Source organism: Danio rerio, chromosome 3 (assembly GCF_049306965.1).
Source record: "Danio rerio strain Tuebingen ecotype United States chromosome 3, GRCz12tu, whole genome shotgun sequence".
Taxonomy (NCBI): domain Eukaryota; kingdom Metazoa; phylum Chordata; class Actinopteri; order Cypriniformes; family Danionidae; genus Danio; species Danio rerio.
The window spans coordinates 26,486,866-26,505,620 of record NC_133178.1 but is presented as its reverse complement, the minus strand read 5'-3'; the positions used below and the strand labels follow the sequence as shown (position 1 = coordinate 26,505,620).

General features: G+C 34.8%; 1 protein-coding gene across 2 annotated transcripts in view; it reads right to left on the bottom strand.

Annotated features, from left to right (window-relative positions):
- Positions 1 to 18,755, bottom strand: part of arhgdig (Rho GDP dissociation inhibitor (GDI) gamma) — a gene marked incomplete at its 5' end in the record, with an annotated part of 55,348 nt that overhangs the window by 5,680 nt on the left and 30,913 nt on the right. For both annotated transcript variants that reach the window (NM_001423647.1, NM_201157.1), the window contains 2 exon segments: positions 3,246 to 3,322; positions 16,402 to 16,485. In NM_001423647.1, the coding sequence (NP_001410576.1) occupies positions 3,246 to 3,322; positions 16,402 to 16,485 (161 nt within the window).

Sequence of the window (18,755 nt, the reverse complement as noted above, 5' to 3'; positions counted from 1 at the left end):
TTAGTCCTGGAGCAATACAGAAAAATAATAGGTCAAAAGCTACTGAGTACATGTTTTGAATTCAACAGCAAAATCAAACAAAATAAAATTCCTGGAATTATTTTTCTGAGACAGTGTCTTGTGATTTTCTTCCTCTCCTTGCTTGTGGAGAAGCAGTCTAATGGCCACATGTACTGAAGGCTTCTTTTTTTACCAACAATTTGAGCAATTTTTATATACTACTTTTTATTCTAATGGTAAAATAATAGACAGAAACGTATAGTATGTGTGATTTATTTGAGCACAAAAAGTACATTGTGTGTGAGTCCAGTGCATATGCAGCACTGTATGCATCTTACTAGAGTGTTTTTTTTTGTCTACTTACTCATTGGCAGAAACAAGTTCAGAGTCTGCAATATCTTTTTCAAAGAGTTTGCTGTTGATTGGTGCTTGAAACCCACTCCACATCAGAGATTCAGCTTCATGGCAGTTAGTCAAAACTTTTAGTCAAACTGACTAAAATTATTAAGTTAAACTTAAGTTCCACTAACTAAAAAAGAATAGTTGAAACCCAATTAACTGAATTAAATTAGATTAAGTGTCATAGAAACATTTGTTGTCATGACTTTGTCATTCATTCATTTATTCTTTCATTCGTTCGTTTTCTTTTCAGCTTATTAATCTAAGGTTGCCACAGCAGAATGAACTGCCAACTTGTCCAGCACATGTTTTACACAGTGGATGCCCTTCCAACTGCAACCTATCACTGGTAAACATCCATACACACTCAATCACACACTACAGACAATTTAGCTTACCCAATTCCCCTGTAGTACATGTCTTTGGACACAGGAGAACTGGAGAACCCGGATGAAACCCACACAAACATGAGGAGAACATGCAAACTCTACACAGAAACGCCAACTGACCCAGCCGGGGCTCGAATCAGCGACCTTCTTGCTGTGAGGCGATTGTGCTACCCACTGCGCCACCGTACTGCCCACTTTTTGTCATAAATGTTTTTAACAGTGTATGGTGAATAAATGAGTATTGAATTTAGCATTTCTGGGTGAACTGTCCCTTTAAGAATTTAAGCATTCAGTCCACATCCTACTGCCTTTAAGGAAACACCCATGCACTGAAGCTATTGTCTAGTTTAGTGTATTTAGAAATGAACTATAATGGTCTTTTATAAACATATAAAGTTAAATTAGGCTTTCTTTCCTGATGAATCATGGGATATAAGTATATTGTTGTAGTAGTGTTGTAGTAGTCCGAAGGATATTTGTGAAAAACAGAAACGTGATCTGACTCAAGATGCCACTTTCAAATTAAATGTTCTTCAGGAAACTGTTACAAAACACTAAATAATAATATCGCTCATATTTCCAAGCGAACACAAATACACAAACCCAGTTTTCATGCTTACATTGTACCAGGAACTGTTTACAAATATTTCAAGTGTGTTATATTAAGGACATTTCAGCCTGGGAAAGAGCGCCTGTGTGTATTTCTGTATCCTCTGGCCTGCTCAAGAGCGGAAATAGTCAATCAATGAACTTCTGGTCCAGCTTGGGATAAGCCACACATTTATAATGTCTCAGAATTGTGTAGTTTTTTAAATGTAAAAATAAATAGCTGTATTTAGGCCAAAATCTGTTTCAGATTAGATTGTAAGTTATGTTACAGGGCTGTTTGATGATTAATTCTGACCGATTGACAAACTAAGTAGAAGCTAATAGTTGTTTCCAAAAGGTCTTGATGACTTTATGATTTCATATCACTCTATGCCAAATGATTACAGTGATTTCAGGCTTTTATAGCCTACAAAAGCACAATAAACCATGTAAAAAAACACACTGAGCAATTTAAGACGCACATTAAACCTTTAATGCAATACATGAGTCTAACTACAAGGACCCACTGACTTTATTTTATTTATTTGCAATAATCATTCACTTTCCTTGAGGTCGCCACAGCAGAATGAACTGCCAACTATTCTAGCATATGCTTTACGTACGGACTTGCCTTTCCAGCTGCAACTTAGTATTGGGAAACAACCATACACACTCACTACAACCAATTAAGCTTATCCAATTCACTCATAGCGCATGTCTGTGGACTGAGGGGGAAACTGAAGCACCCGGAGGAAATCCACACCAACATGGGGAGAAAACATGCAAAACTCTCGACTGAAACCAGCAACAATCTGACGTGACATGAGGCAACAGTTCTAACCACTAAGCCAAAGTGCCACCTCTATTTGCAATAAATGAATTCCATCACTTGGTATTTCAGGAACTCCTAAATTAACTTAATTAACTTATGGATAACCACAAATCTTTAGTTTAGGATTTTCTTTGTGTGTGTGTGTGTGTGTGTGTGTGTGTGTGTGTGTGTGTGTGTGTGTGTGTGTGTGTGTGTGTGTGTGTGTGTGTGTGTGTCACTGCCCTTCAAATGAATAACATGGGTCTAAAATAACCTATATTCATTCACCATGTTATTTAAATCCTGGCTAAATGTTTCTTTGATGCATCTCTGAAAGGAATGTTTTTATGTTTTAATGTTTCAGCATTTATTATTCCACATATTCTTTTAATATCCTGCTTTTGACTTTCATCAATAATTGTTTTTCTCCCATCCTTATTGTATAAACAGAGATTTTGCATTACATTTTTTTCATTGAAACAAGTATCAACTTAAAAAATCTGGCTGCAGCAATATATACTCTACTTATATTTCTGTGTTTTACCACAAAATTACATTTCTTTAAAGAGCAGTCTTCACTTGGGGGAGTTATAGGAATTATAAGAGGCAGTGTAATAATTCACTTTTGTCCATTGAATTATTAGAAAACAACGCAGAACCAAAAAGTAAAATGCATTACCACTATGTGCATGATTTTTGCTGCTTGCTTAAAATGAGCTGAATCAACACAATTCTTGAGTTTTTTGGGGGAAAACTTAATTGTTTTATGTTTAATCCACTTACATTTGTTAAACAATTACATCAACCTAATAGATTTGTAATAGTTTGCAACGGGCATGTTTGGGAGATCAAGAAGGAATTGTTTGGAACCCACTAGTTTTTACAGTGAGTGTGCATTATTTACTAAAATGTTTTCAATAGGCCAGAGGTACCTATTCTCTATTTAATTGTATTTTTATTCTTGCAATTCTAACGTGCTGATATTGGTTCAAGAAACATTTCTTATGTGCTTAGATTTCTGCTTTAATTTTCTGCTTAGAAGACGAATTGATTTTTACCTTGAAGTGGATTTTCACCCTGTATTCGACTCCCTCCTTCATGGTGAAGCACTTCTTCTTCAGAGCATTGAGGTCACCTGAGAAAAGTAAAAAATACATCAAAACTCTGAAAAAAATTAAATTCTGCATTGGCATTAACACATTTTTAAAAAAAAATGAAATACAGCAGAAATCAATGTATTATCTTGCAAACCAGAGTCTTTTCTGTTGCCTCCTTTGACTTGCAGTTCAACCGAGTTCAAAACAAAGAGCTTCCTTACAAAAGTGCAACTGCTGCGTTATCAATTTATCCCCTGAATCTACCCTAAGTGCTTTGTAATGGATACTGGAGGAGACAGAGGAGGAAGGAGAAATCGGAGATTGATACAGTGAACAACATCAAATGATGATTTGTGGCCCGTTCGCATGATGCCAGACTGTGTTCATTAATGTCCTCTGCTCCACATCTTAACATTAATACTATTTTTAGTGGACCTTGAAGTGGAGATTCTCCATCTTTAAGTGGATTTTATTGTGTGTTTCGACATACCTCTGCTAATAAAGCAGAAAGATCGTCAATCCCTTTTAAAAGCCCTCTTTTTTACATTGCAAAGATGAAACCCTTTATCTGTAATTGACTAAATCTAGCTGTGATGATCAGTGCAATAATATAATCCTGATTGGACAAGAGGATTAGGCTGCGTGTGCGCCAGTAAGAGTTAAATGTGTGATCTTCTTATGACATTAACTTCACTTACATTTAAACCACTGTCTAGACCAGGCCGGTGTCCAGCAGATTTTAGCTTCAACTAACCTCAACACACCTGCAAGGATGTTTCTAGAAAGCTTGACAAGAGCTTGATTAGCTAGTCCAGGTGTCTAATTGGGGTTGGAACTAAACTTTGTGGGACACCAAACCTCCAGGACTGAATTTGGTCACCCCAGGGGTCCGTTCTTTGTATGGATTACTCAATTAGCTGGATTTGGTTATTGATGATTTGACACAATCCAGGATCGTTTAGTTCTTCAAAACTCATGCAGGAGTTACTGTCGCAGCAACAGTTCTGGTAGCTCAAATCTGCTCGGGAGCAGGCTAATTTCATATAAACTGGACTAGATCTGGTCATTTCAAGCAAAGATAATACTGAAAGTTTTCTTACAGTATATATTTCCTTACAATAGTAGTTATATACACTTGGGAAAATAGTAAAAAATAATTTTTTAACTGTATATTTTTAAAGTTTAAAATATATATTAATAAAACTTATGAAATGTGCACTCGAAATAAAAGTACAAAGACTGTCACCTGGTGGTTCAAAAAGAAAATGTATTGATATGAACTGTTTAGATACAAACGCGATACAATTGCTATAGTACAATTTCTGTATGATAATAGACATAAACAAAAGGCATCTTTTTTTTTAAGGAATAATACATTTTTGCAGTCATGAACATGTTTTTACAGCTAATATAACGGTGATCTGATGCAGACACCTTTACCAACATCAAAACGCATTTGTGATGCAAAAAACAGCCAGTTATTCTTTAAACCGATTAAATATCCACTACTAATAAAGAAAATCCGCTCTAACTGTAAAACTTAATAAATTGCTAAATACTCGTTGACAGACGAAAGTGTAAAGCCTGTAGCCCACAACAAAGTTGAAAAGTTATTGTGTATCATATTAAACAAACTATTTCCTATGAATTTTATGTAATGTATGGATAATGGAATATTAATCAGATGATGTCATTACGCTGCTGTGCCGTCAGCCAATCGTTGCATTGCTGATCATGATTTCGAGAATCGATAGATTTGTCGTTTATATCAAACGCAGCGATCTCTGATTAGTTCATCTAGACATTTTAATCTGAATTGCAAACTTGTTTGAAGAACCAAATTAGCCAGAGATCAGTTATCAAGATTAAAAGATCCAGGATCTGCCAAATCATCATTTAAGCAAGGTATGAAGAACGGACCCCTGGCCGAGACTGTATAGAAACAATCGTTCAAAAGTTTGAAGTGTCAGTTGCTCACCAATACTATATTACAAAATATTTAATATATTTTTTAATATAATTTTTTTTCTTGATTCTTTGACTAACACAAATATTTTTTTTAAAAGCTAATTAATATAAATTGTGGCCCTCGACCAGAAAAACTGTCTAATGCAAAAAAATATGATGTATGGGTCAAAAAAAGAAAGAAAAAAAAAAAAAATATATATATATATATATATATATATATATATATATAATTATATATATATATATATATATATATATATATATATATATATATATATATATATATATATATATATATATATTTTTTTTTTTTAAGACCATGTTCCATGAAGATATTTAGCAAATGTCCGACTGTAAATATATCAAAATGTAATTTTTGATTAGTAATATGCATGGATAAGAACTCATTTTGACAACATGAAAAGAGATTTTCTCAGTATTTAAATTTTTTTAACCCTCATATTCCAGATTTTCAAATAGTTGGATCTCAGTTTCCAAAAAGTGACACTTAATACTGGTATTGTGGTCTGGACAGGTCACATTTGTCCTTGTTAAATTTAGTTTAATTCAGATTAATTTGTGACCCTGGACCACAAAATGTCTTATGTTGCAATTTTTGCCAATAGCTATATTATAAAATATCCACAGATACACTGGCAATAACCAAAATAAACTGTATGAGCACATATATATGCCAAATTCATTAAAATATTGAGTAAAAATCATGTTCCAAGCAAAACCTACTGTACCTACTATATTTACACACTGTAAATATATCAAAACTCAATTTTTGATTAGTAATATGTATGGCTCAGACCTTATTTTTTTAACAACTTTATTGATTTTCCCAGTTTTTTGTTTTTTTTACCCTCAGATTCCAGATTTTTAAATAATCTTATTTTAGTTTTGGGCGAGGCAGTGGTGCAGTAGGTAGTGCTGTCGCCTCACAGCAAGAAGGTCGCAGGGTCGCAGGTTTGTGCCTCGGCTTAGTTGGCGTTTCTGTGTGGAGTTTGCATGTTCTCCCTGCGTTCGCGTGGGTTTCCTCCGGGTGCTTAGGTTTTCCCACAGTCCAAAGACATGCGGTATACAGGTGAATTGGGTAGGCTTAATTGTCCGTAGTGTACGAGTATGTGTGTGTGTGTGTGTGTATGGATGTTTCTTAGAGATGGGTTGCGGCTGGAAGGGCATACGCTGTGTAAAAACTTGATGGATAAGTTGGCGGTTCATTCCGCTGTGGCGACCCCGGATTAATAAAGGGACTAAGCCGACAAGAAAATGAATGAATGAATGAATATTTTAGTTTCCAAAAAGTGACACTAAATACTGGTTTTGTGGTCTAGGATGGTCACATTTGTCCTTGTTGAATAAAATACCAATTTATTTGTAAGTATTTTACTAAACCTTGTTAGTGTTTCACCAAAACACATCGCAGAGCTATTAGTTTTAACATTATTGATCCTGAAAATACAGCTTTAAGTGATTGAAAAAGTGACATTTTAAATATTTAAAAAATAAAGATGTTTTATATTAAAATATTTCACAATATTCCATTTTTTTGTTTTACTGTATTTAAGTGTAGTCTAGTCTAAGCACAAGGAAACATTTCAAACATCTAAGAAGTAAATATAATTTGATCTTATGGAAAAACATGCAGTCTTTTTATATTAATTAAATTGCATATGATATCCTTTCTTTCTTATTTTGTTACAGTCTTTAAAGCTTTCTGCGGTATTCCTGAACAATCTGCATAAACCTAGAGCTATTTTCAGAGCCGTTTTCTTCCCCTTCGTTTACAAACGCCAGTAAGTGTGATGGAGCAGGTTCACCAGGGAGATGTGTGCTCTGTCTAAAGACTGAGGGCTGTTTCTGCTGAACTTGTAGTTGGTATGCGGTTTGTATGACTCCCACACAGCAGAGAGAGAGAGAGAGAGATGGATAATAAGAGGCATCCCGCTGGAGAGAAGGAGAGCGGCCCGATCCAGACTCACTCCCACTGCTGACACCTCAACACCATCATCCCGCTTCCTGCTTTAAACTGTACACAGCCAACAAAGGACTAAAGCGCTCTGAATTTATGCTTCTTATAAACTGATTTGACATCAATGTATCTGCCAGATGGCTTATTATTTTATATGTGTGCAGGATAAGACCCAAAATATATTAAAGCAGCCCACACTGCAAAAACATGATTAAACAAACAAACAAACAAACTAATAAATAAATATCTTTGAATATCATTTTAATGAACGGATATGGTTCAAGAAAAAGCCTTTAGTCAAAAAATAATAATAATCTCCATTTGCTATTTTGTGTTTTTGTAAGCATTTTATTTAAAAAAAATATATATGCTATTTAGGGTCCAGCCAGTTGGTCCAATGACGGTATCCAATGGTGGATGAAGGTTCACTGCATGTTCGGTCTTTCCAGTGCACAATGTTGATTTATATTAAACTTAACTCATATCTGACTCCAATTTTAGTATGAGGTGGTTTATTAGAATATTAATATATTTATCCTCGTTTTACCTGACTCCAATTATAAAACATTGAGAAGGTTATTTTGTTTCCATTCACATTAATTTAGGTTATGATTGAATATTCTCTTCGGTTCATCATTTTATGTTATTCTCGTTCATTGGGATCTCTATAACATCCTGAATCTTGTACCGGCCGAGTATACAATTTCTTAAGCACAAGCATGTCAGTCTTGGTCACTAAACAGTGGCGATTGACTGCTATCCTAAAAAGGCAGAACCCTACTTACTCAGATTAGGATATTTTTTATGCGGTCCCCATAGGTCTGCTACCTCCTAAATCAGACAGAGCTATTTAGTCATATAACGATCATTACTATAGAATTAAGCAGACCAGTCGTACTTAAACTAGTAGTAACTTTGAATAATCACTATACTATCTAAATAGTATTAAAAGTTTATCGGGTGAAGGACTATCCCCTTAGATATCCTTTTACAGCCTAAGTATACATGAATAAATGCCAATTTGTTAGTCGGAGCTCTAGAGACATCGTGTAGCGTGCCGCAATGCTCCGTCTACCGTGTTCTAGTCCGCTACTAACCTGAACAGGGGCTTGTGGTGCTATGAAATTACCACAATCTACTAAAGATAATAACACGAACTCTGTTTGAATCATTCAAAACATAACAATTTATTAGTCAGGTAAATGTATTATGCCAATTCAATCAGTCAATTCATAAACGATCAATACAAAACATCAAATTATCAAAGATAAATCCAAGATGAAAAAGATGCATTCCTGACTTTGAAATATACATAACATGGAACAAGCCATGTTATGGGCTGATCTGGTTAGGCAGAATCGCCCTGAGTCTTTCTTAGGCCTTACCTTAAATAATCCAAGAATTCCCTCAAGGAAGGGGGTGTGTGTGTAAAAAGTCACACCCTTCACAGTGGTTCAAAAGATGCCTGAAGTTATATATTTATTGTGTTAATTATATCTATTTCTGAGAGAATGAGACCATTGTACCAATCGCACTGAGACATTTCAAATGATATCAAACATGATGGTTTAAGTCAGTTTGGTTAATTCTAGAACATTCAAACATTGAAATGACCATATGTGTGAGTTGGGGGGATGAAGCTGAGTCTCAGCATAGTCAGATGCAAATGCAGCAGGAACTGGTTTTTCACGCATTCCCCCCTGGTGGGTTGTGGAGTCCATTGGCCCTGTCTTCAGCTCATGTTTTGAATTGTCAAAGATATCAGAATATTTGTAATATTTCAATTCTTACAGTTACATTTAAATTAAAGGGCACCTATGTTAAAGATCAACTTTTGTGAGCTGTTTGGACAGAACTGTGTGAAGGTATAGTGTGTCCGCTGTCATACTGAAGTGATATAAACACATATTTTTAAAAATTTCCTGACATTAAAACAGGATCTAAATTAGTGTTTTAGAGGCCCACCACAATGTGACATAAGAGTGCGGTTTTCTCCACCAACTGAATTGATTGACAGGCGCTAGTTTCTATACTAACATGTAAACACATGCCCACAGATTTTTATTTTTTATTTTTGCAAATAAACTGGGATTAAAATATCTTTTCCAACTCTGTGATTGTTATAAGTTTTATACGTTTATATGTTTTTTAAAGAAGAGCATGTTTGTAATAAAGAAAGTAAAATCGCAATGTAATTCTTAACAGCTATAATCACCACGGCTGCATGGTGTCAATAAACATGCCTATATATGTGTGTGTGTGTTTGTGCGCTGCAAACGGCATTTGTGTGTGACTTATCATATCAGAAAGACTTGAATAAACTCCACCACAAATACTACAAATAAACTTACTTGGTATTTTTGAATAATGAGCTGTATTTCAGCTTCATCCGAGTCCTTTTCTGTCACTGACTGCTGTTTATCTGACGTAAAGCAGGAGAAGCAGCCACGGACGTGAGAACGGTAACAAAACAGCTACATTATAGTCAGACACCAAGTGGGCAGATTCTGGAGGCTATGATAAATGATCTGATGGGTATTTTGTGCTGAGACTCTCCAGACACATTCTGGGAACACCAAAGGCTTATCTTGTAAAAGGGGTAAAATAGGTGTTCTTTAATATTTAAAAAAAAGTTTTAAATATTTCTGATCTTTAAAAAATTAAGTAAATGTCATTAGGTAAGACATTAAGTAAGTTTGGTATAATTTAAAAAAAAACTTTGATGCAGTCTCAATAAGTAGAGCAAGCAATGAAGTTAAGAGTTATTTGGTGTGTTTTTGGAAAAATTACAAATTGACACTCAAGTAGGGAAGTTTTACTCAAACAGTTATTTTTTGGACAGTTTCTGCTCTGTAAGAAATACATTTGCAAAATAACTGGAAATGTAATCACTGCACAGATTTTACAACAATAAACTGTACAAAATTGAATTATTTAAATGTTTATTATATGTAATTATCTGTATTGTATTTATTTGTTTGTTTTTTAAAATGATATGTTGGCTGGGATAGTCAAGTGAAATACAATACAAAATTGATTTATGTTAATTTGGTGATAAAAAGATTTATGTTTAACTTACATTACTAACCAAGAATAGTAATATAATTTAAATATATTATGTAAAACTGCCAAAAAAATCACAATAAATTTCATTTTATAATCAATAAATATTAATTAAACAATTAATAAAAAAATAAAAATATATATTAATAAAGTGATTAAAAGGTAACATTATTTTTTTTCCAAGTAGGTTAATATATCAATGTCATGGTCATCAGTAATCCAGCCTGTGCTGAAGAACTACAGATCTGTCAACATATGGACCACAAATCCTGTCATGCACCACACACACCTATTCAGGTTTTCCTGCTGATTTCCAACACACCGCTGAAGCTGTTCAAAATCGATTACAAATACTTTAAAGGCAGCACAGACACACAAAACAGTTGCTGGGTCTTGTTAACTGTATTTGTGACATTATGATGGGTTTCCTTTGCCTTACCTTATCATGTTTGACCTTTGCCTTGTTTTATTGTTTAAGTTGTTTGCAGCTGGGACTGACCAACCACCCGTTTATGACCACACCTTTTGAATGATCTGTAGGTACCTGTTTGCCCCTGAGTTTACTGTTGCTTGTGAAACACTGTTCCTAATAAACCCTGCATTTGGATCTCTGTTGTCAGCATCCCTTTATATTACAATTAACATGATATTGTTTTTACTTTTTGACATTCATATTAAATGTTCAAAATTGTTTCACAGAGTTAAAAAAAAAAACACACTCTGCAAAAAAATTTTCTAAAACACGGTTTAGATTTTCAGATTAATGGTTAAAAAAAATTATATAAAAATATATATTTAATGTTTAATTTTTTAAACAGTTGGCCAACAGAGCTAAATGTGCATCCTCTGTGCTTTATTCACATCTCTCTCCTAAGGGATGTGTCAAAATATTCATCAGCTCAGATGTGGAGTCCTACAGGGATTGAATTAAGAGCTGCTTGATAAGGTCTGGTTTCCCGCAGCTGTAATGTGAGCGTCAGCAGAGCAGAACGTCTGCAGTCACACAGAGTGCTTCTCAAGCCTGAAGTTTTCAAGCCTTTTCAGATTCTGCTCTCCACCTTCATACTCCACTAACCGTCACAGTCACAGGCACATCCATCAAAAACTCAGTCTGGTTAGCCTGCTCCATCCCAGCGGACGTCCCTGCACGAGGTGGCACGCTCGACTGTTACTTGCAGCAAGAGCACATCTGCGTTTCTGGATCACACATCGCTAATGTGCTCTCCTGCTTACTGCTCAGGCAGCGAGGTCTGCGATTATGCTATAACACTTTACAATCTGGTTCCATAAGATAATGTTAGTTATTCCTAATTATTCCTTTCTTTACAATCAAGCTCCATTTGTTATATTTTAAATTTTGTCATTTAGGCAGGAGGGTGGCTCAGTGGTGAGCACTGTCGCCTCACTGCAAGTAGGAGTCAAGTCCTGGCTGGGCCAGTTGGAATTTTTGTGTGGAGTTTCCATGTTTGCATGGGGTTTCTCCGGGTGTCTCCGGTTTTCCCCACAGTCCAAAGACATGTGCTACAGGTGAATTGAATAAACCAAATTGGCTGTAGTGTACGAGTGTGTGAATGTGAGAGTGCATCGGTTTTCCCAGTACTGGGTTGCGGCTTGAAGGGCATCCACTGTGTAAAACACATTCTGGAATAGTTGGCAGTTCCTTTCGCAGTGGTAACCTCTGATAAATCAGAGACTAAGCCAAAGAAAAATGAATGAATAAATGATTTACTCACTTACCAGATGCTTTTGTCCAAAACGACTTACAATTGAGGAGGTACTCAGCGATTCAACAAGAAGAGGCAATACACACAATATGTGCTGGTTATACAAAAGGTGCTCAGACTAGTGCTCAGAGAATTAAGTGCTAGAGTTAAGAGAGGGGGGTGTTTTACTATTTTTTATAGAGATTGTAAGAAAGTGTCTGGTTAGAGACATGAAAGAATGTGTTTTCTACAGGTGGTTTGTCAAGCCCACTCACTTGTGTAAAGCACTTTTTAAAAATGCAGTGTTTTTTTTTTGTTTTTTTGTTTGTTTTGTCTGTTTGCTTTGTAAAGATATGAAGTAATTGCAAGAAAGTGTTTGGTCCAAATCTGCAAAACTTGTTGGTTAAAGTGTCAATGTTAATGTTAGTTATTTTATGTTCTCTTTAAAGGTTCAAGACATTCTGGAATACTTCTTGAGATTTTAACAGATTACGTTACGTTTACGATACATTAAACAGAGAACGTTAGCATCTGTCAGCTTTAATTGTGGAGGAAAATGCATAAGTTGGAGCTTTTTGTTAGCTATCTTCATCTTCAGTTTCTCATTATTATTCATAGCTGAGTTTCTTATCCTATGAGAAGAGCCTGCTTCTTAATTATTCAAGACTGCATGTGCTTTCTGATGACAGACTAATATGGACAGACCACAAACCTGCCAAGCTGTGAGACAGCACACGACATGCAGTATTTAGCCGTTTATAAAGGCTTGTATGTATTTGTTTCCATGATCCATGGAGTTTGTAACATGTTTTACCCCACGGTCTTGTCAGGGCTGATACAGCCAAGCTGTTTGTGTGCAGTAAGCATTTTTGTCAGGAGAGCTGTATGAGAACTGGAGAATGCTGGATATTGTCTTTTATCAGTTAAGTTTGTTACCATTCAGACCCATTGCCTATATCCGTGCTGCCGCGTTTGCATATGTTTAAAACCCTCCAGATTACCGGCAGGACTAACGATTGAAATAGATAGGGCAAGAGACCTGCTACACTGCTATTCACTGTGTCTGTATTCAGACCCGGGATTCAGGAGAGAAGTCCTCCTCATTTATAGCATATATAAATATTATCTTTATAATGATATAACAAATTGTGGTTATATATTATATGAAACTACGAATAACCTATTGTATATGTAACAGCCTTAAATTACTTACTGACAATAAGTAACAACTGATAGTTGTTATTTTCTCTGCTCTGCTGGCCACACCCACTCATCTTTCTGCTCCCATCTTAACGCCCATCATAAAGCATTTTTTTTTTAAATCCTAAGGTAGACTTGAACTGAAAGAGGGGGATTTCATGACCCTATAAATTCTTGATTCTGATTAGCAGTGCAATAAATAGTGTACTAAAATGGTTTAATATAGGTATTTTCAGTCAGTTTTGATCACAGTTTGAAATAAATGCACTTCTATCAAACAACACACTTATTTATTACACAATAAACAATAAACTAGTCATCTCATCTTAAATCAATTAAAATGACTGAAATATTAAATTAAACTTTGGATAATCTAAAAATGTTTGTTGAAACCTAAATTAAAATATGTTAATATAAGTATTGGTCTTGACTTTTTGTCATAACATTTTTTACAGTCTAGTAGTAACCATGCTAACTCAGTGACAGATGCCGGAGTCTTAGTTCCTCTGTGTAATCTCAAGAAGATAAAAACGTCACTTAAATCTTGAATCAACTAATGCAGAGTAATCAACAATGAAATTCCAATGTTTGGGTGAAGTTTCTTTTTAAACTCAACTAACCAGCCACCAAGGAACTAATAAAAATATAAACCAGTTTTTGTTCCTCATGTTTAAGTGCAGAGGCAATTTACAAAAAAAAAAAAAAAAAGCTGCAGAACAGGAAGTCCACACTCAAAACTGCAACAATGTATTCTGTGTTAAGAGGGCACCGTCTTCCTGTACCAGCTCAAACAAACCACAGAGATCTATGCTAAAAGAGGAAACATGCAGGTTCCTACAAAATGAGGTGTTACATATAATATCAGAAAAGGCCTCCTAATTCAAAACTCATTTCATAGTGTCTTTTCAGTCTAATGTAAATAAAAATATGTTAAAATTCATGCTTAAATGTGTCTTTTGTAACACTTCATCAATTTCAATACATATTTATGAAGGCAGTCATAAATCTCCATTTGAGCAGTTTTAGTCATATCTTTATTCTTCAAACAAGAACTTTAGACATGACTTCTGAATCAGAATCTATGCAAATGAACACATATTTAATTCACCAATGCCTCATTTGCATATTTAAACAACATTTTAGAGGACTTGTCAAATCTGTGGAATTCTTAATGTAATCAATTAACTATGGGTTTATGGTGATAATAACTATTAGTCGATATCTAATAGCAGTTAGTCAGTACAAATAATAGCTTCTTCTTTTATCTGCAGTGTCTTACTATAAAGCTTCGACTTAAACAACCCAGAATTATTCCATTGCCTAGCAACCAGGTGACCTTTTTGCTGTGCTCCTGCTGTTAAATAGCGAAATACACTGTTGAATCAGCTGAGGACAGAGACGGCTGGCAGAAACCCGCCAGGCTCCTCCAGGGCGGGTACAGGGTCACACACAGCGCTGGGTGTGGTGGATTTGTGTTGCGGATCTCCTGCTCATGCCTGTGTGCATGATATTGGCTGGCAGAGGAGGGAATGACATCATTGAGCTGAAGCATTAAAATGCAGCGCAGGGCGACTGAGCCTCTGTCAATAGTGTCAACTAAGCAAATGCCCCTCCAGCTCTTGACCAGAAGCTTTTGTGAGGACAATACAGACCACAGATTCAACCCACTCACCTCAAGCCACACTACTATTGCCTCCAAGAACACTAATAACCATGCAAAAAATACAAGATGGGTGCTTTATATTTGAAATAGGGATATGTTGTGAATTTGTGAATGCATCATAACTTAGGATATAAATAATTGTGCATAGATAAAAAGCACATCTGTGTTCAGAAGAAAAAAACTGTCACAAAGAGGTGCCAAATGGGCATTACCATACTCTCTCTAAATTATTAGTGCAAACTTGTGAACCTATCATTTAAATGGAAATTTCTTCAAGCAGGGAAACCACTGAAGCTCTTGTTTTCTTCAAAATAATTTTAGAAGACAGTTCTGAGAGATGATTAAATAAAATTTTGATAACAGACATTGGCTTGAACAATTCAGAATAACATTATTTAAGATGATGTGCATTGAAATAAAGAAATTATCCTATTTTGGCCATGCCATGCGTAGCAATTCACTCAAGAAGGCAGTTATGCTGGAAATAGTTAGTGGATAGGAGGAAAGGCTGCCCAAGAACTTGTTGGCTCGATGCTGTCAAATCAGATACCAACATGCACATGTGCGAACTCAAAGAAGCAGTGATTAGTAGAACTGTGTGGAGGGGAATGATCCACAGAATGACTGAAAATCAACATTGATTGAACAGATAATTAAATAATGCATTGAGATTGGTCTGTTGGTTAGTCCAGCTATAAACCACAAGATATGTTGACAAAGTTACTTTAGTTTTTGCTGGACATCAAGGAGCCTTTTTTATAAATGTGTATGCCATAGTTTATTTGCATGTATTCTAATCATATAAAAAAGCATAAAATTATGCCAATTTTCATACTTTATACTTTTTATTGACTTTTTACTTTAATACTTAATGCTTTAATACTTTCAAATTACTTACAATTTCCCTAGTAGTGTATAAAAAGAAATGAGTGTAACTAAAAAAAAAACTACATAGAAAAATAATAAACATATACAAAATACATGTGCTGTAATATTACTAAAATACCCCATAAATAATACCAAAAAAAATATAGGAAAATAAGGTATGTTATTTTAGTACAATTATTATTATTATTATTATTAATATTTTGAAATATTTGTTGTTTATTTCTTTGTATAATAATAATAATAATAAAAATAAAAAATTAATGTAAATGGCTAATATTAGAGCTGCTAATGTTAATTAAAACAAAACAAAAAATTCAAAATAATAATAAATACTATAATACCACATAGGTAATACCAAAAATAACATTAGGTATGTTATTTTACTACAATTATTATTATTATTATTATTATTAATAATAATAATAATAATAACAATAAAAATAAAAATAACAGTAATAATATATTACTGGCTAATAAATGGCTAATATTAGAGCTGCTAATGTTAATTAAAGCTTAAGCTATTAAAAAAATTGTGTTGATTTAAATAAAGCTTGGATAAATCTAAAGAGACAAAATATATGAAACATATCAATTATAAATTGTCTGAGAGTCATAAAGCATTTGTTTGATAGTTTCTTTTAGCATGTGGCTTACCTGTCAGATCCATAGTGATGGGTCCAGGGGCCTGGTCACACATCAGAGTCAGCCGGGTCACCTGAACATTAGGAATGGTGGGATCTACAAAACAAAGAACAAAACAGATGAGAAAAAAGGCCTGGCTATAAAAAACTATCAATATTCAGATGGACCAACTTATCCACCGGAATAACCTTCTGCCATTTTAAATATATAATAAGAAAAAAATCAGCAAGCATTCACCCTGTTGAACATTCTCAACATTCTGAAGCTGCATCTCTTTTAGAGAAAGTGATTTTCTGGTTAAAGAGCTGTAAAACAAGTTTGCCTGTACAAGAATCTAAATGTGCACTATAAGACGTAATGGCTCTAAATGACTTTTTCATTGTATGTCTGCAATAAATGTTCTGTCCACGATTGAAAAGAAGCTTCCACACGATTTGAGGAATCGTTCTTGTCAACAGCTCTGCACATCAGGCAGAGGAAACCCTGCAGAATCTGCCCACTCTTGCGTATCCTGTCTATCCAGCATTACTGGCCTAGTCAAGCAGATTCGTCATACAGCACACAAACGCGTTCATCAGGAAAATTCATCACTCAGACTGGACTAAATAGAGTGAAAATGGGGAGAAGAAAGCGGGCCGTTCATGTGCACCTGTATGAACTGGTCAATCAGTGTGAAAATGAAACGCATTAATCATCACAGATATGTGCAGATGAACATCATCAATTCAGGTTTGGCTAAAGACAGGCCTCTCTAGTCTTGCGCTTCATATTCATTTCCTTTACTTGATCTTTGCATCGGTGGAGTTGCTCTTCAGTGGATCAGCCTCCAGCCATTTCATTTGCATTACAATGATCAGGGCTAAACTGAACTGTGAAACTTTTATTAAACTGAATTTAAGCAAACTACGCCAGCATTCAACACTACACTCTCCTGCCTGCCTGAACTGCTGGAATCTCCACAATTTGAAATATTATGGCTTTTACTCTTTTGTTTTTTTCTTCATCCATGTTAAACTGCATTAACACAGTATACATTGTAAAAAAACAACAACATAGAAATAAATATAAATTGAACTGAACTGAATCTGTCTTGTGCATGATAAGCTGTGTTTAAAACCTACATTGTAAAAAATATATGATCAATTAGTCATGACAACATACTGTATGTTTTTAGTTCATTGTAACTTATTAAACTAAGCTAATCTTGTTTTTAACTTAATTTAATAAGTTATGCAAGCAGTAAGTCTGTTTAATATAATAAAAGTTCAATGGACTCATGGGCTTAATTTGATTCAGCTTAAAATTTTAAGGCAACCAGGATTTTTCACAGTGTAGTAAGCCAACTTTCACATCAGCCTAATAAGGGCCAAGACATATCGGTCAGATAGGTCAGGCTCATTGGTTTGGTTAGTTCACATGTTGCCTATCGTCAGGTTAATGTCAGAGCTCGTTGGTCTGATTCAGTGTGTAGAATCAACTTCTGCTGTTGGCTAAAGGATCTAACAGTTTTTCTGCAACGAATCTGAGCATGAGTGAGGTAGTAAAGTGGCATAGCAAGTAAACAATGCAAGTCAAGATAGAACACAAATAGGCTAGCTGTAATTCGCTACATTTCTCTAATATTTACAAATGATTGGTAGCTTATTCAATATATTTGCAGGAGCAAATCCCTCCATGGTGAATGACAATTACTGTGATAACGGTACTGGATAGTGACTGCTTTATTTACACTATTATATTATTATCTGTGCACCAAGCAATTTTTATCAGAAGTCAATGATTTATTTAAAGTATTTAGCCTAACATGTTTACTGTTCCAAAATATTATAAATTCTCAAAATAAAATATTTGTGTTCATTTGGGAAAAGGTTGCTGTTTTTACCCAGACATTTAAAAAGAATATATTTCAGAGCAGTCTTATACTGGCCCATACCTAATGCTAACATAATGATGAAACTGCAGGATGCAAGGATGAAACTGAATAAAATAATTGAATAAAATTCATATAAAAATTACAAATTTGGTGTAAAACTGATTTGATGTTGTTGCGCTAATAAAACAATATAACACTGTGTATCAAAAAAATTAAAGCACAATTAATTCTGTCCGAATTTCATCAAAATACCTCCTTTGTCTTCAACGGTGGCAATATTTTCAACAGTACAGCTGCCTTTCCACTGCACACAACAAACGACAGATTGAAAGTCATTCATTTCCAGTAGAGAGTAGTCCTGGAGCTGCGTGGAGTTCCGAATATCTCCGTGTGCAGAAAATTCGGATCAGATTTGATCTGTGGATCCATTAAAACATTTTAACTCCTAAGACTAGACCGTATGTGACCAGCCTAATGGATGTGATGTATTTGT